Source organism: Rhipicephalus sanguineus, chromosome 9 (genome assembly GCF_013339695.2).
Source record: "Rhipicephalus sanguineus isolate Rsan-2018 chromosome 9, BIME_Rsan_1.4, whole genome shotgun sequence".
Classification (NCBI taxonomy): Eukaryota; Metazoa; Arthropoda; class Arachnida; order Ixodida; family Ixodidae; genus Rhipicephalus; species Rhipicephalus sanguineus.
This window is the reverse complement of record NC_051184.2, coordinates 8149514-8175697: the sequence shown is the minus strand read 5'-3', so window position 1 is coordinate 8175697 and position 26184 is coordinate 8149514. Positions and strand designations below refer to the sequence as shown.

The 26184-nt window shown below is 42.2% G+C and overlaps 2 protein-coding genes across 2 annotated transcripts in view; one reads left to right on the top strand and one right to left on the bottom strand.

Moving 5' to 3' along the window:
* LOC119404557 (1,4-alpha-glucan-branching enzyme) overlaps positions 1-6648 on the bottom strand; it is a 29064-nt gene extending 22416 nt beyond the window's left edge. The window contains exons 1-3 of the mRNA XM_037671101.2: positions 6213-6648; positions 4017-4183; positions 2156-2271 (exon numbers count right to left, since the gene is read on the bottom strand). Coding sequence (XP_037527029.1) covers positions 2156-2271; positions 4017-4183; positions 6213-6307 — 378 coding nt within the window. The 5' untranslated portion in view covers positions 6308-6648. The remainder of the gene's footprint in view (positions 1-2155; positions 2272-4016; positions 4184-6212) is intronic.
* A 546-nt stretch (positions 6649-7194) lies between these two features.
* Positions 7195-23168, top strand: LOC119404556 (sodium-coupled neutral amino acid transporter 9). Its single transcript, XM_037671100.2, has 14 exons — positions 7195-7553; positions 8994-9120; positions 10400-10488; positions 10547-10610; positions 11283-11376; positions 12350-12517; positions 12693-12731; positions 13583-13783; positions 14098-14202; positions 14293-14399; positions 15307-15411; positions 15486-15634; positions 18269-18358; positions 19891-23168. The coding sequence occupies exons 1-14, from the start codon at positions 7441-7443 to the stop codon at positions 20066-20068; spliced, it is 1629 nt and encodes a 542-aa protein (XP_037527028.1). The 5' UTR covers positions 7195-7440; the 3' UTR covers positions 20069-23168.
* The last annotated feature ends 3016 nt before the right edge of the window (positions 23169-26184 follow it).

Sequence of the window (26184 nt, the reverse complement as noted above, 5' to 3'; positions counted from 1 at the left end):
GCTTGAGCCCAGAGACTTTCAGGTGTACATTCATGAGTAGGGGTGTGCAAATATTGGAAAATTTCAAACAAGGAAACAAATAGTGCATATTCCAAATATCAAATATTTTTCTAATGCTTTTACGATAATCAGCACACACAGGAAAATCATGGAGGAACAATACGCAGCAACAGGAAGGGATCATTTTTCTTGCTTGTTTAATTTCCAAGGTGAATGCAGTGGAAGCAGTTATGGTATTATCGACACTCTATTTAAAATACAGAGGATGAAGGTGTTGTTCGTGGCAATTTCTTCCAGATCACTTACTGCTACATTTACATGTCGCCATTATCACAAGTGAAGCTGTCTACAGTCAAACTTTGATATAATAAATTGTTGGTTATAACAAATTATCTGTTATAACTAAGTGAACGAAAAATCGGAGGATGCTTGAGCTTTGCCTCCAGAGTGGAAAAAGCGATAGCGTAATCGGGACCCATGTGCATCGCTTTCAGCTGTGCCACAAGGAAAGGGACATTTGTGCATTTAACAATGGCCGTTTCATACTATCCTAGAATTCCTACTCCAAGTACAGTTGCGAAATGCCCACTAAACCATAATTCTTCCTTTTGCTAATTGTCAAAGTCCCCACTACGAGTCTCCAAGGTGCCACGCGCACCCATGCATCTGTGCACTTTGTAATGGGTAGGCAGCTTTAAACCGCCCACTCATTGCACAATTCGAATGTTTTGACACCCCTGGTGAGATTGTACAATTCTGCCATGCAATATTACATGCATTAAAAGGGTCATGAAGCACCCCTTGGGCTTGTTGAAAAAACACATCCTGCAGAAAGCTGACGCAGCTATGAACTGCTCTGCCAAATATTACAGTCGTGCGCGCCACGTAAAGGCCACTAGCGGAGCGCGAAGTTGCCGTTTCCTTAGGTGCCCTCTTTTCAAACAGAGGCCGGTTCTCACTCTCGTCGGTAGGCGGGGCGTCTGCACGTTGACGTCGTGGATCTGCCAGTTTACGTCGCAAGAGACATAGCATGCTTATTGGCCGATAGCCGACGTAAATCGAGAGCGGCGTTCGGATCAGATGCGCTTCTTGCCACGGGGTGCCGCCACTTGCCGGCGCCACACTCCTCAGTACACGGTAGCCGCACTCGCGCAAGCGAATCACAGCGGGAGAGCGTTCGCGTTTCATGACGCGCGCTGACGTAACTTCTTTCCCCCCGTGCCATCCCTCCCTGTCTAGCTTCCAGTGCGCTCATTGGCATGAGAAAAGAGAGAACGCGCTGGGAGCGTGCGCCAAACCCCCGTAACTCCGCTGATTCTTGACGGATTCGAGAAATTTTTGCGGCAATCGATTCGGGAGGCAGTAAACTCCGATACTGAGGTCATTAGATCATTACTTGGAAAAGTGGTTCATGACCCCTTTAAGGAGACTTCTTCCACTACATGACATTCTTATAGTTTTTTTACGAAGCAGTTTCAAGCACGGGCATGGCTCGGTGGTAGACCACCTGCTTGCCACGCAGAAGGCCTGGGTTACCTTCTCACTTCAACCAAAGATTTTTTTATTATTTATTTGCATCTATCTAGAATTTTCGCTCACGGACAACACTGATTTTCTGCTCACAACCAAAGGCGCCGACACCGACATAGACACCGGAATTTCAGCGAAACAAGCTCTTTAATGCTATCACGTTAAAAACAGTCATGCCATTAATACAGTGTTGCAAACACTTGTTCATAACAAATCTTCACATACAACGAAACTACTTTCGTGTCAGACGGAACTTTGTAACAACAAGGTTTTACTGCAGATGTTGTGAACCCAGATTGTACAAGAAGGTGTTAAAAACATTTAAAGGTTGCTTGAAGTATCCCTGCATATACAAATTTAGTATTCCATGCTAATACTGCAAGTTGCATACTTTGTCTTGCATTAAGATCAATACAGTGCTCAACATCTGAGATGTTTCATGATTAGAACATCTTTTTTTGTGTTCAGGAACTTTTAGTTTTTAATGGGTGCAATAAGAGATTGAGAAAGACAAAGCTGATCTTAGCTAACCTAACAAAGCAACAGATTATCAATAACGCAGTATGCCCAGGAATAAAACAAGAAAACATGAACATGGAGCGCAAATGCAAGAATGGTTGCCTGCCTTGATTCTGTCAAGGTGGGCGATTTGGCAGGAGCCATCGGGCTTTGGGGGCAAGGTCAGTTCCCACTTGCCATAGGGAAGCTTCTTGAAGGGATGCGTCAACCTCTCCCATGAATCTAGACAACACACAAAATACCAGGATGTTAACGTATGAGTTGATGCGGCACCGTAAGATTGCAGGATTAGATCTCAGTTGCGGTCGCTCCATTCATCATATGCAATGAAATGCAAGAGCAGCTGATGTGCAAACCGCACTAATCAACATTCATTTACAACCTACCCAGTGGCATCAGTCATATCCTGCTATGCAGCTTTCAGCTCTATTACAATTATACTAACGTACGAGTTTTGCATTGCATGGAGTCCCATACTCTGCTGGAGAACATTAAAGCAAAGCAGTGCAATTTGCATAAATTTTGTCAAAAGCAAATGCCATTACGTCACTTTTATTTGTGCGATCAAACCTTTAAAATGAGAGCATTAACATAACAGTAAATCTAGGAAGCTTCTCAGTGATATCAGCAGGTGTTTTGGCAAATATATGGCTATAGCAAGCATACAGCATCTAATGAAGGTATTTTTTGGGTTGAATGTGACTGTTTTATTGATGTTCAACTGTGTACTTGTCGTACCAAACAATCCCACAGAAACTAAAACGGACAACCGTCCATGCAAGTTACATTTTCACCCGGTGAGCACATGCAAGAAAACAGTGACAATGATTTATAACTGTGTGTATGAAGCGATCATAAAATACTCTTGTATGGAGCAAGTATACAAATTACATGCGCTCTGTGCAACATTTACAGAGCTTTTGCAGGGTAATATGCAGCAATGTAGTGTCTACACTGTACAACCTTCATGAAAACCAGCAGATAATGAAGCTCAAGGAAGGTATGGGGGACTTTAATTGTACTCTTTTAAGCATAGTGTAGTAATTGTGATAAAGATATGAAGAAAAAGTAAAGTGGATGAAACGGCAACATGCCGCCGGTAGGGACCGAACCTGCAACCTTCGGATTACGTGCCCGATGCTTTTACCAACTGAGCTACAGCGGCGGTCGTCCACTTATCAGGTATTTATGTGCATGCAAACCTTGGGAGTGCTAGTCAGCGCCGCTCTTAGCCATGACGGCGAGTGTTCCCTTCCTTCGTTTACACTTTACAACAAGAAATATAGAGCTAGTATTTACTTATTCACTTATTTAATGAATACCTTATACCAGTGTAATTGTATCAGGAGGCACTCTGAACCAGGACATCCAATTCTTTTGCAAAAATTTATCTCAATTTTACATATTCACTTGTACAATGAATTTACCAGTGAATTGAAGAAATTTAGGCAGCTTTGATCTTTTAATTTGGATGTGCTTTCAGTTAAAAATTGTTGATAACGGATGTAAGTATCACTTGACGCACTGCAAATGAAAAATGTAAGATTCAGAATGTATCCGGCACATAAACCAAAACAGCAAGTGCAATGTCTTAAGATCAAGCTGGATGCACGATATAATGTATCACTAAGTAATGTCTATAACAAAACATTGTGACAACGTTTACATTCTTTGTCATGTTAAACATTTTTTAATTTAAGTAATTTATTTAACAAAGAATTTAGTCATTGTCATTTTATGGCCCCCCCCCCCCCAAAAAAAAAATTTCTTAACACAAGGAAGAATACTGTGTATTGAACAAGGATTAAACATCCACAAATTGCAAGCACTTAACCCACAAAGTTTGTAGCTGCTATTCACGGCACTTCACTGCTTATCTTTGCCACTCGCAGTAACAATAGAATGCCTCAATCATATCTCTTTGCTTTGTATATAGTTCACGTGCTAGAGTACGTCACACCACTTACTGAAGTCTCCACGCAGGAACACCGCTTCGGCACCTGGTGCCCACTCGAGAAAATGTATCGAGTTGTCCGGCAGGCGGTGCATTCCATACCTCTCGTAACTTTTGCAAAACTGCAGCAGCCCTTCACTGTTCTCGATCTCCAGCAACTGGTCTTGAAAGCACTTATATCTAGAACAAATGTAACAACAATACGCACCATTATGTACGGAAACACACAAACAAAAGTTCAAACTGGGTGATGCACATATGTAGCAACATATACGTTTTCTAATGGTCACACAGAAATGCTTTTGGAAAACAAATGGTAATTAAACATATGAACCCCATATGTTCCCCATGAGTTCATTCTAGTTAATGTTATGTAGCAACAAATAAATAAATAAATAGGACATTAACTTCGGGTAATGAGAAACACCATGCCTCAACAGGTACGCTTCCCAAGCGTACATAGACTTCATTGCTCAGCTGCATGAAAACAGTACTTGTGAATCAATTTTTGCAGTACAAAAAAATAAATAAAAGAAAACACAAAACACCCCACATTGGTATATTACATATCATGCTTGGGCAAAACATTCCAACACATTCGATCCTAAATGTGGCATGTCTAAGTCTTAAATGTAAACGCACACTTTGATTAAGCAGTTCTGGATAAGTTTTCAGATAATGATGCACACAAACATGCTTCGCATGTACTGCCAGGTGACTCCATGAGAGATCGAGGTCCGAAAATTGATATTTTAGATTTGACTGAGTATTTTGTATGTTGTGCGCATACCACCCAGAAGCTTGAAAGTGAACTTAGTTTTTTTATTAACTTCATAATTTGCGAGGGAAAACATGTCTAACTTATTCAATACGGAGGGACCAATTTTATCACCTGTCCTCGAAAGTTTATGATGATAAAAAGACACAAATATTACCATTACAATAAAAACATTTTTGCATCAAATGTATGCCTAATGAAGAGCAAAGTGGCATTGTTTGAAGCTTGTAGACAAAAGGAAACAATTTTTGAAAAATGTCTAAGTATGTGAAATTTTATATAAGTTGCCAAGCCGCTGCAAACAAAATAATGCAACATGTTTCTTTATATTCTTTTTCCATTGTCTGCGAGGGTCTGTGTACGGGATTTTAATGGTACATTCGACTGGTCGTTTGAGAGCGCTCTGACTGTGTTTGAAACTGTTGAATTCAACAGCTTTAAACCTTTTTAACACGAGAACAAGCAGGTATGCAAGTCATCTTTCTCCTTCCTGATCATGTTTTGACCCGATAATGTTAGTAGCAATGGTTAGTTGCTATTTTACACAATTTTTTCAGCGCCTGCGGAGCGCTCCAAAACGACCAGTCGAATGTACCGTAAGAAAAATCGAAGATGGGGTTTTTTAAATATTAATTTTTCAATGCAGTTAACTTTTGCCCAAATTGGAAGTTTGAGGCCAGTTATAAAAATATGTATTTGCGATACAGCAAAAAAAACTTTAACGAAAACACATTATGCTCTCACAGATCATCAGATTTCGAAACGCTAGCTCAATTGGCTTAGGAGAAAAAAAAAAAAATTGGCAAATATAGCAACTTATATATGAAATGTCTCATATATTTAGACATTTTTCAAAAATTGTTTTTTTCCGCCTACAAGCTTCAAACAATGCTACCTTTGCTCTTCATTACGCATACATTTTATACAAAAAAAAATGTTTTCATTGTAACGGCATTGTTTGTGTTTTTATATCGTGGTGAACTTTTTGAGAACGACATGTGAAGAAATTGGTCCTTCCGTATTGAATAAGTTCGACATTTTTTTCCTCGCAAATTATGCAGTTAATAAAAAAAACTAAGTTTACTTTCGGGCTACTGGGTAGCGTGCGCACAACATATAACATACTCAGACAGATCTAAAATATAAATTTTCGGACCCGTGTCGATCTCTCGATCGCGGAATCACCTTGCCGGGACATGAACATTCTCAGTTTCCAAGATGCTTCGAAAAATTGTGTGCATTAATTCCCTCGGCGATGACTCTCACGCACTGAGAAGCGAGTGTTCGATGACAGCAGCCCGTGAATGCCAGAGAACATAATTATGGTTCAGGCACATAACGAAACCAGTATATGATATATCAAACAACCGCGCGCCGCACAGCATTCGTCCGTCGACGACGTCAATGTCAATCACAAGGTCGTTCACTTACCTTCGCCTGATCTCGTTCTCGTGATTCTTAAGGTAAGGATCGTGTTTCAGTAATTCCTCAATGTGTGGAACGTCAACGTCCATGTAGGATGCCATGGTTGACAAACAGGTAACAGGAGGGGGGCGTGGGCGTTTGTCTGCACACCGGCCGGCTGACACAGCCGCCTGAAGGACACTTCAAGCTTGGCGGGGAACGAGGCCTCAGGGAAGCGCTGTCCACGCAAAACTACTGCCAAGAGATTACGATGACCCAGGCATGGCGATCGCTGGGTCTACTCGTGGCAACGAGAGATACCACGGTAAACCACAGACAAGTGCTCTTGAATCAGGCGAGGAGAACCGGCAACCACCAGGTGTCCTTGCCACCGAAACGCGAACTGTCTTTTGTTTGTTATCAGCAGCTATACAGTTATGAACAGTTGCCCGCAAATATGGTGTACAAGGCAGATATAATTAAAGAAAAGCTAGATGCAAGTGCTCCGGGGACAGGTGGCACGCGGGGGTCCCATCGGTTGATGGGGGAATGATTCCGCGCGATGGGGCAGAGAGCACAGTCGCATAGTGCGATAACGGTCATTGACTCCACCTGAGGCCTTTAGCCAGTCACGTGTGAAATTATAGATGCGCTAAATGAATGGTTAAAGGGACCTAAAGCGTTTGTGAAAGCATATGAGTTTGAATAAAAACGACAACAGCTGTTGAAAACGAAGCAATGAATTCGCACGAATGAAACGAGGCGACTTCTATCTATCCAGTTGTTTATTTTAATTTTATAAGAGATGGTTTTATCTCTTCACGTACTCACAATGGCGTAACGTGGGCGTAACAAGCTTTCAGTAAATACTGGTTAATTGTTTTACATTTAAAATTTTAAGTAAGATAGGTAGATAAATCGAAATCCTCAAACCACTGCTAAACACAGGGGGCGCGCTGGTTGCTCGTCACTTATCAGAAAGCGAAAGTGGAACTCTATAGTTCTCTATCGTCATCAAAGTGACGTCATTGGCTGAATCTTTTGTTTTCGTATCGCCTCTATCGCCTCCGTTATCTCGAAATCCCCCCACGCTCATCTCGCTTCTCGGGTTTCGTTTCTGCTGGAGCGAGGCGCTAGCCGCGCGGGAGGCGTATGAATCAACCCGTCTCTCCGTGGCACGCTATGTCGTCGCACCGTCGGTGCGGATCGTTGTGCGTCGACTACGTGAACTTGTGACGAGCGTCTACGGTGCACAATGGAGCCGAGTGAAAAGTCACCGCTACTGTCGAGTGCGATCAACAGGAATGAAAGTGAAACGGGTTGCAGTTCGGCCGGCGTGAGCGAGAGCTTCTCCAGTCATTCCTCTAGGTCAGCCTTATACTCCCAAGTGTTTGTGATTCGCATGCGTTGTGATTTCCAGAACTGTGGTTCGTTGGGCTAGTTGGTCACACTTGTAAAATGTGAAAAACAGCGCGAAAGGAGACGTAGCACAGGCCAAGGAGCACGCAGGACGAGCGCTAAGTCTCCTTTCGAGCCGTTTTCCCCATTTACAAATGTTTGTGATTTGTTTGTTCATGTTGGCGCATGCAAGGTTTGGGTACTACGCAAGTGCCAGCAGCAGCGATCGCGGATCGAGTGCCAGAACATCTTTGTCATCACATCGTCGTCGCTTACGAGGCGAACGAAAAAAGCCCTTTGTGCGCTGGATATATAGTTAAGTTTGGACGAAAGCGCCAAATCGTGTGTTCTACTGCCGCACGCGCTGCATCCCAGATGATTTTGCTTCAGATAAACTCCTTTGTCCGAGGCTGGAAAATAACTGAGCGAGTGTCCATGTGGCCAAACATGCCTTATCGTATACGTCAGTGTGTGCCAGATCTCTAACATCGTGTCAAGTGTCCCTCACAATGATCTGGTATGCGCACACTGCCATGTACCACGAACTCGTTGAAAGTCAGTGTTATTATAGTCGGGCATGAAAAAGGAAGCATTGACAAGGCGCTATATATGTCATCAGTCACATAAATATTAAAAAAAAAAGCACTAAGTGACGTGCTGTATGAACAAAGAGAAATGCTAGGTTTTGGAAACTGAATTACCACAAATGTAGCTCAAGTTCCTCTCATTAGGTGATATGAAAAATTATTGAACACGAGGTGTCGCTGGAGCCAACGTTTTCACAAGCAGTTTCGTCTTCAAGGCTGCAGCCTCGAAGAAGACAAGATCACTTGTTGAGACATCGGCTCCAGTGACGTCCCGTGTTCAAGAATTTTTCATCTCTTAAAGCTTCCATCTTCCCCAGAACTTCTCATTAGGAGAGTCTGACATGACAGCACGTTGGTCATATAAATCATCGGGAATTTTTCTTAATCCGAAATAAGTATGATCGAGCCATTTCTTTACTGGCTACTGCACTAAAACCTCCCATCTAGTTGAAACTTACCCTTGTAAATAGACCTTACGCATCTGAAGTCAATGTGTATCACAAAAAAAAAATTGCAAAAAAATTACATGTTTTGTTTCTGTATTTATGTGGCTCTGAATTTCTGTGCGACTTTCACTTAATCTGGACCCATGATCCTGGATGTCTGAAACGTCAGAGAGGGCCCTGCAGTGATTAAAAAGATCACTAGATGTTTTATTGCCATCCTAAGGCAGCACATGCGTTTTGTGCAATCTGTGGCTTTGCTGCCGCTTAGAATATGTGAGATTGTAGCATACTGCACAGTTGTTCACTCGAGTGAGGAGCATGTTTTTTACTATGCAGTTCAATGAGCACCTCTCTTTTGCTGCTGCTTTCTCTTTCAGGAAACCATTCCACTACCCCGTAGGCGAACATGGTCACATAGTACATGACTCGGATGCAAACGTGGCAGCAACTTACAGCCGATACCGCTATTACAACAAGCTGGTCGATCCGTCACTGCAGATGCTGGTAATACACATTGCTAATACTGTTATTACACTTAGGATTAATTGTATCCGAAGCAAAACATATAAGCAGAAGACATTTCAAGCAAGCAGAGCCAGCTGCCAAGTCCCACCTGTAGCTTATTGCACAAATATGAAGGTTTACACTATCAGATAAGGTGATATCTCACTGCGACAAGACAAACAATATAGATGGCGCAAAACTTGTTCTTTATCAATTTATAACCACATGGCTGGCGATAGCTTGGCTGCTCTTTCGCTACTGAACCAACTAAACCCTACATAACTACCTTTATCATGTGTTTCACAATAGTACATTCTTTTGTCAGGCAGATAAGCGCTCATTAGCTAATGCAGGTTTCATCACATTTTCATATTATACGCTGCTGTAATATGGCACAAAAGCAGACATTCTAGTGGCTGAAATATAAAGAATATACGTTAGTATAGTTAAAACATGACTTTGTGCTACATGGTAGCAACCATAACCAAGTTGGGAAATGTGTGTGTAAATACTTGCGAACAAGTGCCTCTAATCTGCCCATTGTCTCCATCAACTCGTGTCTGCAGTTTCATTGTTTCAATGTATTCTTTTTGCTGCACTTTATGCCTTGCATTGCTCTTCAGTCATGAACCACCATATCTCCTGCCTTCGTTAGCATATCTGCTTAGAACCTTGTGACTATTGCTTTGCGTTTCTGAGAATATGAAGTCGTGAGATTGATTCCTTCTCAGAGCGGCCACATGCTGATGGACAGATTGTTAAACACCTGTGTGAACTGCATGCCCGTAAACCCCAAGGAGCCACACTCAATTTTCCTGCTGCAGCATCTGTCATAACTCCAGCGTTTCTTTCAAGTATTAAACACCACTGACCAATCAGTCCATGACCCTCCCTAGTGCGTTGAAGCTGCTTATGTCCCATGCTATATATTACTCTTTACGTGTATGGAGGTGCTGACACGTAGTATATTGCAACAGCTCTAGCATTGGCGCCCATTGTTCAACCACTTGTGGTAACAGTGTGCATTTGACAAAAAGTGCACGCAGTAGTACTTGCTAGGTTTTAATACTGTGCATGCCAGTACAGCATACTGGATGGTGGATTACACAACAATGGGTGTATTTCTCCCTCATTTGTCGTCAATGCTCCGAAGTCCACGATCCAGTGTGTGGTGCTTGTGCACATTCAGGGCATACTATAAATGTAATGCAGATTTTTTAAATATTGCACGTTTAATGCTTCTGATAGTTGATGATCTTGCCGCTTCCTTTCGGCGCAGTGCATACCCGACCATGTAGTTCCAGCGTACCTGTCATTACCTTTCTTCAAGCCATCTGCAGAGGGTGAACAGAGCAGCTTCGTGACAATGTCAGTGCTACCAATCTGTGCAAATGGGTAGTGTGCTGACACAGTGCTTTCATTACAGCTTTGCCATATGGAACACCATGATGGGTACTTCACTGCTCAGCATGCCATGGGCTATGTCGCAGGTACACCTTCCTTCTTGCACCTAGCTGGGCTGAGCCCTTGACTCGATCACCTGCCGTGATAGCTGGTAGTTGCGATACCTGCCCTAAAGGTTTGCCGAGATTGCTTGAATAGAATACACAGTATGTGCCACACATTTATTAGGTAAAGTGAAATTTCCGTGCAGTCAACATTTAAGTCATCTTCTAGTCTAGCCCTATGCTGATTGGCTGCCGCGGTGGCCATGTAATTATGATGCTTGGCTGCCGACCTGAAAGACGCGGGTTCGATCTGGGCCACGGCGGTTGCACTTTGATGGAGGCCAAATGCTTGAAGTTCGTATACTGTGCAATGTCAGTGTACGTTACAGAACCCCAACCAAGGTGGTCAAAATTACCTGGAACCCTCCACTACGGCATGCCTCATAATCATATTGTGGTGTTGGCTCAGAAAACCCCAGAAATTGTTATTATTATAAGCCCTATGCAAATCATTTACTGCTATGCACTCGTATGAAAGCTTACTGGACTTGCATTCTGTCAATTAGTTGGGTTCATATTATCAAACATAATCAAACATCATCAGAGAATTGGGCTATTATATGAACTCCAAGAAGTAATAAAGTCACAGTGTTTCACATTAAGACTTACAATACTAGTTGCTATTGCAGTACACGGAGTTCTTCTTTTGTGCAGGCTGGCTTTGCTGGTGGCATAATGCTCGTCCTAGCCATAGGACTCCTCTGTTTGTACACTGCATACAGGGTACTCAGCAGCCCTAGCCTCACAGGTGAGACTCCATTTTGCATTCTTCTGACTACAGTGTTAAGCATAGGTAACCTGCAAGATAAAGATATCCCGTTGATGCTCTCCACTTATTCTATTGCGTTGTTGCGTGCCAGCCATATCTGCCCTATGTGTGCCACTTTTCATATCTTATCACTCTACCTGGTACTCCACTGTTGCCAACTATTCATCCTCCTCCTCATGTCTGTTTTGTGTCTGTATAACACACTTGGTTCACACTATTTGTTTATCTTCACTTGTTCCTACTTGTACATCTCATTGCACTATTTGTTCTGCTTAGATCATTTTGATATCAACCAAAGTATCAAGTTATCTGTTTTCTCACACAGTCTGCAATTTTAAAAATTAAGCTATCAGAGTCGCACCTGGTTATTACGATGTTACATCTTACATGAGGAAGTTATGATTATATCTTTTGTGTGTTATAAGATTAGACTCATTACGCACTGACATTAGCAGGAGAATCTTTATGCTTACTTTTGTGCACCCATGTTCCTTGTATCGAAATTTGACTGTGTAGGTTTTTGTTAAACATTAACCATGTTGTTTAATTTCTATAGACCAGAACTTTTTCATTTACGCACCTGTATTTAGAGTCTCTTAGCGTAGCCCATCCAGACTTTGCAGTTGTGACAACGCAACAAACAAACAAACAACGGTGATAATCATGTGAGAGAAACGAGCTCTGTGCCATATCTGCCATTTGTTCCACCAGTTGCCCTGCGGTCCCCAGAGAAAAATGGCTGTCACCTACATGCACTGCAAATTCTGGTCTGTACCAATGGACTAAGTTCAGCCATGAATTTCAAAGCCCAGGGCTCACCTTTGTTTGAGTTTACTCTATTTAAAATGAGCACTACTAGATCAGCTATTCAAGAAGACTGTGTCATACAGATGAACACCCGCAAGCACAGCCCCTGACTGTGTCTGGTGTGCTGCGTCGTTTTCTTTTGCAGGCCTCAAAGGTGAACCGCTCGAGTTCTCGGACGTGTGCCGTCACTTTTTGGGTGAATGGGGCGAGAGGCTGGCCATCGTGTTCTCCATGATGCCTCTCCTTGGGGCCACTGTGGTCTTCTGGGTGCTCATGTCCACTTTCCTGTCCAACACAAGCGTGTTCGTTTATGGTCAGTGCTCACTTGTAAACATTGAAGGGAGCGAGCACTTGAGGCACAAGTGAACTGCTTTTAATGTGTGGTACAATTGAGAAAGGCTGATTTGCACAGAGCTGAAAAGGCTGGGGAAATGAGAGAAAGAAGCGGTAGCTATAACAGTGCTGTCTTTTTTTTTTCTTTTTTTCAGATCACATTGCTGGGATTATTGGACCTGATGACCAAAGTGGTAGGTCTCAGCTGTTTGTTTCTGTTATTTATTTGTTGCACATTGAGGAGAATCAGCATACCTATAGTATTCTGATATGAAATGCCTTTCTTGCACATATTGGTTGTAACATTAGGTCAGGCTATGTTATGAGTATTTTGTTATAAATTCATTGTAGTGGATCCAGTTGGTAAAGCCAGAACCTAGGTGAGCACAGTTCATCCTAGCTTTTATGACATTTTGATGTGTTCACAAGTGTAGTGCAATTAACACCTCACAGGAATTTCACTTGAATGTTCCATATTCACTTCTGTATGGCTGCATTCTTTTACTGTATACTTACATGCTGTATGCTTTTACAGTGTACACATACTCACCTTGTATCATTTTATATGTGTACCCAGTGCCATTGCTTAAGCCACTGGTGATGTTTATTATGTCATCAGTACAGGTTGTGTAGCATGTAAGAAACAGGGGTAAAAAAGAACTATCCATACAATATTTGTCTGTATAAATCACAACAGTCATTATTTAGCACCATGTTTGTTTAATTTGTTACTTTCTGTTGTCTGCAAGGCGCTGTTTAATTTGTTCTAATGGCACAGCAGCAACATGGCAGCTATGGTCAAATTTATTTGCCAACTTCGTAAAATAACTTTTTCTTGTCCTGCCTGCTGATCATCTGCCATTTTGTTGAACTCTGTTTCCTGATCCAATTCCAGTGTAGCTGCAAACATTGAATTACGCTCGCTCGCTCCCTTTGCCTGTTGTGCAGTTCCTTTCAAGACAAATAGATGTTAATTAGTATAAAACAATACGCTAGATTTTAATTACAATGTACTTCTCTTGTTTTTTCCTGGCAATCGATGAAGCAAGTCTACTGTGTGCCAAAAGCTTTAGTGACTCTTATGAATCTGACGTCTTCATGTTCTCAAATGCAACAAACACTACAAACGACATGATCCTCGACGTTCTGGAGAGCAAGTACACAATGCCCATTGTCCTCGTGTTCCTGATGTTTCCAGTCATCAACCTGAAGTCTCCATCTTTCTTCTTCAAGTTTACCTCTCTTGGTGAGTGCTCATAGGCTAACAGGGCAATCTCCTGATCAGCTATAGAAATCAGAGTGGCTGAGGAATACTAGTAGTACAGCGCATGAAAATATAAGGATGTATTCAGGAGCTTCCAGGTGGCAGTCATAGGGAAACTGGATTGACTACACTGTGTGAAAGAAGCTGTGGTATGTTCATGTTGTGGCTTCGTTACCATTGCCATGGCTCTTCAAGCCACTCACGAGGAGACTCAACCTAAGAATGTTACCTTCGTGTGTGCTTGGCTTTCACTCATAACTTGTTGTATCTGGTTATTGATGGCATCCTCTCTACAGGAACTATATCTGTATTCTACTTACTGATCTACATTTTCATCAAGGCTGGCCAATGGGGAATCAACATAAATTTTGTGGACAAGACAAACCTCTTCTACACTCCGTGTAAGTCGTTAAAAACACTTTGGTCTCGCATCGTTTGTATAAACCTTTAGAAACAACACTAAGCAAATTATCTCTGTTTTTCTTCTCTAGTGTTTAAAACTACATTTCCAGCACTGACTGGAGTCTTGTGCCTTTCCTTTTTTATACACAACTGCATCATCTCAATGATGCGCAACCAGAGGAGGCCAGAAAACAATGTGAGAATTTTGCTACTATTTGTTGCATGTGCACGTAATGTATGTGCTATCTGTTTTAACACGTCACCATTTTTGTACAAGCTCATCTACATTACGCACAGCTTTAGCAAATTGTCCACACTAAACAATGTTGCAAATGAGGTATCCTTGACAGAGCCGTAGCTTTCTCATTTTCCTGGTCAGGAATGCATTACAAGTCGAAGTAGCTGGGAATTGAGGAAGGTGCACAAAATAAATTGTTTCTATGATCAAAATTTGAAGTTCACTTATGCAGAGTTCATAGTAACAACCATAGACTCATAGTGAATAGGTGCTCTTGTTTAACAACCATTAGATCAATTTGCATGATTGAAATGTAAAACATCCATGGCTAGCAAGTATAGCTCTGACTCATGTCCTTGGAATTTGTTACAGTAGTGTCAAAAGTGGGCAAAAATCAGTAACATGCTAAAACATTACAGTACTAATTAATGCTAACCATGCTCAAAAAAGGCAATATAAATGATAATGAGGTCTTTGAAAGCTATTAAAGTGGTTCTTGAACAGCTTTATTCGAACTACAGTTTCACAACAAAAATACAACACGTGATGATGTTGACATTAATCATATGTGTAAATCATCACAGCACTTAGATATTATTTTAAATGCAAAGTTACTTTGCTATATGCTTCAAAAATGTCAGCTTTCTTTGGTGGATGGAAGCGCACATTGGAAGCCAAAATTTAACGGAATAATTTTTTGCCTACTGCTTGTTTTCAATGCAACAAGCTTCAATGAGGTCAGCAGAAGAGTTGTATCATGGAAGCATCTTTGTGCACTATGTGTGCATATGTGAAGAAATCTGAAATAAGCCAATAGCAGAGCCTACTCCTATAAACAAGTCTTTTGTGTATGTGCATTCTACAGAAAAGGGACCTGTCAATTGCCTTTGGCCTCGTCATAACTACGTACCTGCTTGTGGCCATTCCATTCTACATCAGCTTTCCAATGGCAAAAAGCTGCATCGAAGATGTAAGTGTGTTGCATATTTGTGCCTTAGAATGGTGCATAAAGTTCACTGAACCTGTTTCTCTTTCTCTGCACAGAACTTGCTCAATAACTTTGCCAACCATGACGTGATGGCGTTCGTGACGCGTATTTTTCTCCTGGTGCAATACATAACATTGTTCCCCATGATTACATATCTCCTGAGAGTGCAGTTTATGCACTGGGTCTACCGTACTGTTTATCCAGGGTATGTATGATTATCATGTTTTGCATAAATTTTGCATGTTTCCATTTGGATACAAGAGATGAGAAATTATTGAACACATGTTAACGCCGGAGCCTTCTGCCACAAGCATGCAACTTTTGCCTGAATTTCTGCCTCATTTGCATACAAGTTATTTACTACCACACCCATTCTGCAATATTGTTGTTATGTTTGTTATGTTCACCTTGTGGCTGGTTTATTTTGTCTTTTTCTATCACTTATGTAGTCAGACTGTGGGTGATCTAAGGAAATAAAAATTAAACGAAATTATGATGGATTATGGGTAAACGAAACTTGCTTGAACAGAAATGGCGGATAAATGGCAAAAGTGTATCAATTTTGGTTGATCACCTATTGGCACAACTTGAGCTAACTTGGGTTAAAGGGAACCAGAGTTCCTTGATATTCGGAACTGAAACTTCCACCTAGCTCGTAGGCATATAGTACAAGTCAAGTTTGACAAAGAAGTCAAGTGGTGATGTTATAAATACTGAAATAAAATCCATCAGGCAGCTGGGGGGTGGAGTTAATGTAAATTAAAGATGTCAAAGATTTAACTGTGTTTATATCATCATTATGACCTTATTAGACAGGTATTGATCCAAAAGGGAGCAGAGAGAGCTAGAAAGGTGGCAGGATATTGCAGTCAAGGGATCATTACTACTTCGCTCACGCTCTTAGGAATAAGAGACCCCAAACGACATCCTTCTCACTTGTTTCAAACTTGCAGTCAAAAATGTAGGAAAAGTTCATGTCAAAGACATATACAGGGTGTTTCTTTTTAGACAATACAGATTTTTTATAAATGTTCTATCGCAGTCAAGCTCTTGTCGTTTTCACACATGAACTCTTTGTCGAGGCAGGAATACTTTTCTGCATCTAAAGTGACGTTGATGCGACTAATTAACAAAATAATTTTTAATTAACTTTTTTATTATTGACTTGAGTGCAGTTGTTTATATTAGAAAGTTGTAGTGCATGATAATTTATGGCATACCCAGTTTTTGGAAATCACACAAGGTACACGTAGTTCGACATATTCGCCATCGAATTGCAAGGACGAAATCGAAACTGATCGCGCCTGGTGCACACTAAGCGCAACCAATCTGTTACCTCAGACCGGAACTACCCGTGACACGGAAGTGACGAATTTTGAATCAAGGCACGCCAAAGCAGAATCTGGTCAGAAAAATCAGCAAGCGTTCTGAAATACACAAGTAGACAGCTTATTGTTTGCATGCGATATGTAGTGCTTGTCTGTTTCTTTCTTAAACTATAAAGAGGCGCAAAAAACTATGTCGATTGTCTGCGAGAAGAAGCACCACAGTGGCTGCCCCTAAGTTTTATGCTTCCCAGACAAACAAAAGGTTGATATTGCGGTCTTCTTGTGCACAGTTCGAAAGAAACAGATAAGCACCAAATACTACCTGCAAAAGTAAGGAGATGCACTGACACAAGTGAGATGATTGGCAGCTTTTCACGAAAAGATACGGCCGCGGCATGTCTTCATTCAAATTTTGTCACTTCTTTGTCACTGGTAGTTCTGGTCTGACGTAACAGTACGGGCGTGCTTCGTGCGCACCGGGTGCGATCAGTTTCGACGTTGCCCTTGAAATTCGATGAAGAATATCTTGAACTACGTGCAACTTTCGTGATTTCTAAAAAATTATTATACCATAAATTTCCACGCACTACAGCTTTGTAATATTAACACCTGCCCTAAAGTCGATAAGTCAAAAGTTAATTAACAAGTTTTTGTTAATTAGTCACGTCAGTGTCATTTTAGCTGAGGAAAAGTATTTCCACCTTGACATAGTGTTCATGTGAGAAAACAACAAGAGCCTTACTGTAATTGGATTTTTATTAAACATCTGTATTGTCTAAAAAAAAAAGACCCTGTATATTGCACTTACAGTATACATTACTGTTTTGGATAAGATGACAAAACATGCAGTTGAAAATCTGCACTGCCACTTCGAATGCAAGAATGGCACAAGAGTATTGGGAATCCTATCATCCATGAACAAGGCCTTGCACAAAAGAAGCTACAATGTTATAAGCACAGCACAGTAAAGTCTTTATTTTTATCATTGCAAAAATCAAAGCACTCAAATGCTTTATAGATAAATTGACCACACACAGTTGTTTTTGTTCTTCGGTTAAATTAAGCTTCGGATAAACAGAACACGTTTACCATCTTTCAAAGTTCCATTACAACAGAGTCTACTGTGTATTTGTACTGCACTCGTTGTTCGATGTGCTTTAAGGGATTGCTGCACTGCTTGTGAATGATGTTTTAAGGTTACTGGGCATCGTTTTCAAGCAGATACACAAAGAAATTACATACAAAACAGTGCATCCACAGTATTACACTGTGACAGAAAACTATCTGGCCAAATCACAAGCTTTATAAATGATTTTTTAAAATTCTGCGATAGCATCAATTCAAAAGCTGGTATATTACGAACTATGCCTCCACTGACTGTCGCAGCAGGCTGCATCCATGTTGTTCTGCAGTGTCTTTGTAATGCATTTTCTGCATGTGTTCTTACCACAGCATTGTTGGCCATTGTGCCTATGTGACAATAGCTAACATACTGACGACTTTCATTTCAGGTTAAAGCAGGTGGTAACTGTCAATGCAGTGGTGCTGACAATGTGCGTTCTTTTCGCCATATTTTTGCCTCAAATCGGCACCATTTTAAGGCAAGTCACTTGACCTTCTACTTAATTATTCAATGATATCATGCAAAGATATGTTACAATCGCTGGTGCACAAGTACATAGGGATATTTTCTAATCGCATATAGAGCGTGACATTTACTCATTACAAAATAGATTGCTGTCAAATTGGCATTGGCAGTAGCGGCTGGCTAACAGGTTAAAGGGACACTAAAGGCGAATATTAAGTCGACGTTGATTGTTGAAATAGCGATCCAGAAACCTCGTAGTGCTGCTTTTGTGCCAAGGAAGTGCTTATTTTGAAATAAAATCACGTTTTTAGTGGTCCGCATCGCGTTAGCGCGCTTGAAATCTCCCGCCTGAAAATACGACTTTCATACGTCACTGCTGCCGTGCCCAACGTTGCCCGCTTTTACTGCGCGGCCGCCGACACTAGTAGCAGCCGAGCGGAAGCAGCGGGACCCACAGTAGCAACAACGGCGCTGCATGCGGCAAAGACTTGCTCGGATGGGCACATTCAAAGCCTTCACCAAGTTGCGGTTGGTCTCGTAATCCTCAGTTCGAAAGTGCAGCGAGCACACACGCAGAGGTTTTGACTGTTTAGCACACTGGCATAATGGCATGACACTAAGCCACTTCGAGCGTAAGGGTTCATTCCGCGGCACCCAGTGAAAAGACACACCGGTTTCCTTGCTGCAGCACTGGCGTTGTGCACCATTCGGGCATCCGGCAATATCACACGCATGCGGCATTTTGTCGAACTTTCTGTCAGAGCGACTTTCACGAGCGCGCAAAACACGCACGGCAGTACGCGATCCCGAAACTACCACTGAGACGGGCAAGGCGCAGTTCGGCGAAAACGGAACCTTTGAACCACGCGCGCCGTTCCCCATGGCAACGCCACGGAGGTTTTTGTTTTCCATGAATCAAGCGGAAACGAACAAACAGCATTTTATTACGTCTTTTGATGCTCGGAATGTTCTTTTTTTACTGCTGCTAGTTTCATTACTGGTGATTTATTGTAGGCCGACTTCCATACGTCATCGGGATCACTTCGAAAATGTCCCACTCGTGGCGCTCATCATGTGATACATTTAGCTTAATTTCTCGGTAAGTAGGGCACTGCTGTTGATAATATTGCCGTTTTAGAAGTTGTCATACATTGGGCTTTCACTCTGACATAAATTGTTATTTGCCTTTTAGTGTCCCTTTAAGCTTGTGTTATTGAGCGTAATGTGAAGGGGTGACGAGGGTGTAATGGCTGAAGAGTTCTGGGTCATGACGTTGCAGTACAGCATAGCCATTAGAAATGTAACCAAAACTGGGTGTAGAAAAGCTGTTATAATTATTCAGGCAGCTCTGAGGCTCAGCACTATCCTTTTTTTTTATAGTTTAAGGAATAGGATCTTCATTTAACAATGAAATTTGACATCGAAGAAAGAGTAATCATGTCGCTATCCTAACTAGTACTACCTCCTCATTTCAAAATCACATTAATATTTTTGTTGTGCTGCCTTCCTCGGAATACTCTAAGCAGGACACTGTTTATGTTTCAGGTACTGTGGTGCCCTGTCCGGACTAGTGTACATATTCTCTCTGCCCTGTATTATCTACATGGTTGCACTGCGGTGGCGTTACAAGCTGACTGCCAGCACAGTCGTGGTGCATGGGTTCATTATTATGTTGGGTGTAGCCAACTTTATCTCCCAGTTCTTGATACAGTACTTTGAATAGGCTGCCAGCCAGAGTAATGCACAGGTACCCTTTATGTCTTGTGCTATATGCACGTTTGGTGATCTATCTCAGATGAGTACAATGTCGAACCTGTTTGTGAATAGCTAATTTATGAAACAATACGGAGGGACGAGCACCAACTCACAGGCAAGCTTACCTGCAGAGAAGCTCTGGCCATATTGCCTGAGGCAGCAAGTATGCACTGAAAGTAAGCAGGACGTGTAAGCTCTCAAACAGAAAGCCAATACGGAGAGACGAGCACCAGCTCACAGTTGAGCTTACCTGCAGAGAAGCTCATGCCATGTCGCCTGAGGTAGCATGTATGCACTGAAAATAAGCGCTGTGTGTAGAAAAGCCGTAGAACACATTTACTGTTCTATAGTCTCAGGCAATGCAGAAAATGTATGCATATTTATAAGCCATGTGCATGCAATCAGAGCTGTTGCTATCACTTTCTTCAGTTTTGCGCCTACTTGCACTACCCTTTCTGTGCTGCTGGACTGGTATTTTTGTAGTGATGCCTTGGGGGAGGGGAGGAGGTATGATTCCAACACTTTCGCGCTTTAACAGTGGTCAGAGCGATGGTCTGCCTACATTACCAATGACATCAGCCAGCCACGAGTGGTGGATCATAAGACTAGTATAGGCTAGTATAGAATTGGGCATAATGCATCGCTATGGTATAAAAGTGCCCTGGTTTCATACAGGCCTGTTACCAAGTAGCGACATACCAATGCACCCTCTTGTGTGATGCAGTTGCACCACAGAGCAATGTGAGGTCATAATCACATTATTATGCAGGAATTTTTGCCATTTAGGCCACAGTTAAACTGAACATTTATGAACACACTACTTTTACAAGATGAGATAAAAACCCACAAACAGGCTCCTAGTGGCTACGTTGTATGCCTAAAAACAATTGCTCTGTTTCGCATGTCCTAAATATTTATTTATTGCGACTTTCCTGGCCATTTTAAAGCACATAAATTACAGGCCCATAAAAAGTACTATTACTACAAGTTTGAAAATTAACTGCACAAATAGCTCCTAAATTGTTTTACACATTGGTTGTGGGTAAAGAATATGCTTATGAGGATTCCTTCAACAATGATCAGATACTGGGGCCTCATTTAATTTGCATCAACCATGGGAGATTATAAAAGTTGTTGCTTTTAAGCTTAAGTGTTGTTAGATTTCTTTTAGCATTACGTCACTAAAGTCTTTTACCCTGTTGTGCTCTGAATGTCTTACAGAATATGTATTCAGTGTCAAGAAGTAATCTAAATGTTTCTGTGAAGTTCTTTTTTTCTTTTTTTGTAGTTTAATGTTCTAGTTTGATGAGTAAGTTGAAAAGTTTAAAAAGTTAAAAAAAGGTTTTTAGTCCGATGACTAAGTTAAAAAAAAAAAGCCACATGTTGCAAGAATGCCATAAAATGCCACACTCATTCACTTACACCTTGTTTTTTCAAAGAAAAAAGAAACTCATATGCAATATGAATTGAGCATGGCCATTCAAGCATGTCAGTACTTACTGTAATTGTGACAGTATTAACCCTACAACAAGCCGAGCCAGCAGCCATCTTGTTCTTTTCATTGCACATGGCTCTAGTCAGTATGTCATATATACTGGTTATGCACATGGCAGCCATTTGGCAGCATTCCAGCCTTGTGTAAGTTTACACAAGTCATTAACTAGGGCCAATACTCCTATAGATCCTGCAACCACAATACTGAGGAATGTGCAACACTTGAGGCGTTTTATTACGTTTAATAGTTTTACTTTTAAAATTTTAATGATTTTAAATTTAGTAATTTAACAGTTTTACTCATGTTACCTTTTGTGTGTTATAGCATGCTAAATACTCTTTCCCGTTTTTAAGCAGAGATGCACTTTACATATTGTTATCTATCTTAAGTCTATTGATGTACAGTTTGCATCAAATTTTCGATTTTTATAAGAGCATGCAAGGCTCTGCAAGACGTTTCTGCATGTTGAATCTTACCCACTTGTGCCTTGAGCCTGTTATGTTGGCAACGTGACATCACACTATGGGATGAGAATGCAACGTTGACAGTGTATGTGACAGCCCGTATGACACATGTTCTTTCATATTCCATGAGACTGTGCTGCTGTGTGCACACATTCAAGCTGCGGGTACCATACAGAACCTTTGCTGTATAATTGCTTGAAGCTTTAGAGTTTGCCATGACGGGCCCCTAAACCACCCAGAGGCCGAAATTTAGTTGTGGGATTGCAGTTGTGCACGAGTCTACAGCGAACACATAGCTGTGAGAATGTTTTGAAACGGTGCTGTAATAGCGGAGTTACATGTGTTTGATGATCCAAAAGAGGCCCTCACTCGTTTCGCTCTTTCCTTTGCTACGCTCCATTCATTGGCTCATCTTTCCTCCTGGCCGAGTGCTCCTGGAAGAGTGGAGAGTGCATGTACCTGCGAGTAGACAAACCGGTTCTTTTTGTGGATGACGAGCAGACGTGGATGTTGACGTCACTTTGAACGCTGAGGTTTACTAAAAAGGCCCAGAGAGGAGAAGAGATTGTTTCTTGGAATTTGTGGGGTGTCCGTGGCTCGTAGCCCTGCCGCGTTTGGCATTGTTGATCGTTACGGCATTCTGAACTCGATGCGCGTGTTTACTTGAAATGTAAAAAAATGATCAGAGGTGGTTTAGGGGCCCTTTAAGGAGTTTTACTTCAGCACGGTTTAAGAAATTGTAATATTTATTAAGCAAAGCACACAATTTCTTCTGACATCTGGGAAAGTATATATATATATATTTTTTTTGCTATTTTATGCACTAGTGTTGTACAAAGAGAAATGAGTTGCACTGACCTTCCCTCCTAGTCGTGCTGTGCAAAGTGAATGGAGACTCTTGGAGCACATTTATTGCTCATATGCAAATTTGTTGTGTCAACTGCAAAGACTTGTTTATTGGAATTTGCTCTAGAGTGTCCCAAATATTGGGTTTACGTATGAGATTCCATGTGGTGGATGGTTTATCTAGGAAATTCTTTCAGAAATTATAGAGTTTATATGAACTGTATTTTGCAGACAATTGAAATAAAAATATTCCAGAACACTGATTTGCAGTATTATTTTTTTCATTATGTAAACAAGAATATTTACGAGTACATGACATCTATGATTTGCTGTGCGTTTTAGTCAAATGCACTAAAAAAGTGACTTTCCGCTGTAACTGCATCCAATAGATGAACGAAAGCAATATGAATGTGTCAACCTGTGGTACGATTTGAAGAGATGCCTTGATGTACCACAATGAAGCACACCTTTAGAGTATGGTTAAGAATTTCAATGACTTCATAGTGACATTTCTAAACTTGAAATATATTTTGGAATATGTAGAATTTCAATCTTAGTTTGGTCTCAGCTTGCCGGCTTATTGGTGAATGCCCAGTTTATGCAGTGAAACCAAATGATCCCAGATGTCCATCTGGCTTATTGCTTGGTACACCACTTGCCACAGGCTGTAGTTCTTTCGTTATGGAAACTACAGTACTAGTTGGATTGAAATTTCAGTGCTCTCAAACTGCCTTAAGTGGGCCCTGCAACATTTTTTTCAGCATGGTCAGAAAACGCTGCCAATCGGTAGTCGAGTTTCCTCAGAACACGCGAGCCAAACATTATAGCGCAGCACGCCGCCTGGAATTTACAATTAATTCTCAAAGTCGGCTAGAAATTGCTCCCTCTTCTCTCTACAAATGATGCCATATACCACATTACTGCGCCATATGCCCAAACTCCACGACCGTTGGCCGATTTGAGTGTCGTGCGCTGCATAGTTACCGTGGCCGCCGCGGGATGCCGCCACGTGCCGCGCGCTCGCTCGTGATCACACTGACGGTAAGCCGCGCATTCGAAGAAAAGATAAGGGCTCAAGGTCCCGACGCGCGCTGACGAAGGGACGCATCTTCTTGGACCCTTGTCATCCCCCTCACTGCGTAGCTTTCAGCGCGCATTCTGTCACGAAAGGAGAGAGAAAGCGCTTCAAGCGTGCGGCAAAACCCTGTAACTCGGCTCGTACTTGACGGATTCCAAAAAAAAAAAAATTGGCGGCAGTCGATTCGCGAGGCAATAAGCTCTTTTAATGAAGCCATTACACGATTACTTGGAAAAAGTGTTGCAGCAACTTCTTTATCTGCTTCCTTAACTGACAACACATCAAATACAGGTTAAAGCGCACGTACTGTAGTTCAAAAGGTTCTCGCACATATCTTACGCGCTGTGGCAATCAATGTTATGCGAGACAGCCTGCGTGAAGCTGACTATGCCACATTGCTTGACGTTGAGACGAGCTTTACGATGCAGAATAACGTCTTTAAATTGAATATTTGTGTGCGTGACGCGAGGGTACCGGGCACGCGGATTACGCCGTGACGCTTCTAAAGGAGTCCTGCAACACTTTTCCAAGTAATCATCGGATGGCCTCACTATCAAAATTTATCCCCCCCCCCCCCGGATCTACTGCCGCAAGAAAAAGAAAAGACATATAGAAGCCCTTGGTCGCACGCACCAAGGGCTTCTTTAACGCAATAGCGTTAAAGAGCTGGTTTCGCTGAAAATCCGGTGACGGCGTCGGCGGCGTCTTTGGTTGTGAGCGGAGAAACAGCGTTGTCCGTGATGCGAAAATTTGAGGCAGATGCAAATAGAGATAGGAGCCGGATGGCGTCCGCACTTTGGCTTTTTTTTGCGGCACGGTTTTGGTCTCCACCAAGAAGCGAAGGCAGGCTAGCGATTGGGAAGGTGATACGAACACGGTCCGATTACGCTATCGCGTTCTATTAGAGGCGCTAGCTTCTAGTAGTAGTAGTCATAGAGTTTCCTAAAATGACCTAGAGGGAACTCTGGCGCTGCGATCGTTCAGCCACCATGGGAATGATGGGTAGTACACGGATTTGCCTAGTCTTCGTGCTTGTGGGCTTCGAACGCCCTTGTGGCTTTGTTTATTGCTATGTTTTGGTTTTCTTTCGGATAAAAGAATAGATTGTTGTGAACTTCGTGACCAGATTTGAATCGGTGAGCCTCAAGAAGTTAAAGTTATGAAGCGAAACAGCTGATTTTCGCTGAACTTCGTTTTGCGGCAAAGCGGATGCGGGCGACGCGGAGCCAAACGGAGCCGAAAGAACGAAGTTTAGACAAATCCGTGTACTACCCATGATTCCCATGCTGGCTGAAGCGCGATGCATTGCAGCTCCCATAGACACTAGCGCCAGAGTTCCCTCTAGTAAGTATTGTAGGAAACTCTATGGTAGTAGTAGTAGTAGTAGTAGTGTCCTCTACTGCATGGCTCATACCCACTCAGGGGGATTGGCCAAGAAGTTGTCTTACAAAAATTTTTTTAAAAAATATTTTGAGTATAGGGAGTATGCACTGAAACTGAGCCGCAATGTGGCGCTGCGGTGCCCCGAGCTGGGCGCCATTTTTGCGGTTCTCGTGCAGCAGCCGACCCACGCTTGCTACTGTGTTTGCTGTGTGTACGCGCTAGGTGTTGCGTGGTGTTTCCTTGCCTTCCGTGTACTCGCGTGTTTCATTAACGATAGTACGGCGTTGGAACTGTCCCCTACCACTGCGTGATGCACGGATCTAGTCATTTGCCTGGCTGTGCAAGCGATCGCCGTGTTGCTGCAGCGAAAAGATGCTGCTCAGCGACTACGCCAAGTCGCTGTCTGATCCCGAGCGCAGGAGATCAAAGTCGCAAAATGCGGTAGCGACGACTCCTTGGCGATTTCCGATGACCAGTTCACGAACGATGTTGGCTGCTATCCCAGCGTAGACCGTGTTGGATATCAACGATTATCTTGTTCACGGGACAAGTTTCGTGACGCGGGAGCAGCTTAAGAGCTACAAATCCTTGGAGGCTCACAATTATGTCACAAGCGGCCTCGTGGAGCCACCAAGGGTGAAAACTCTTCGTGATGGCAACATCGTCGTCGTTTCAAAGGTAGGCTGTTGCTCGCGCTTCTTTTAGCGTGCGTTGTGGACTTGTAGCCGAGATTGAGGCTCGGCGCGCAGTCTAGATTGGCCTCGTCCATCGAATAAGCTGGTCTTCCTGAAATGGAACGTACGCTGCAGTGCTGTACG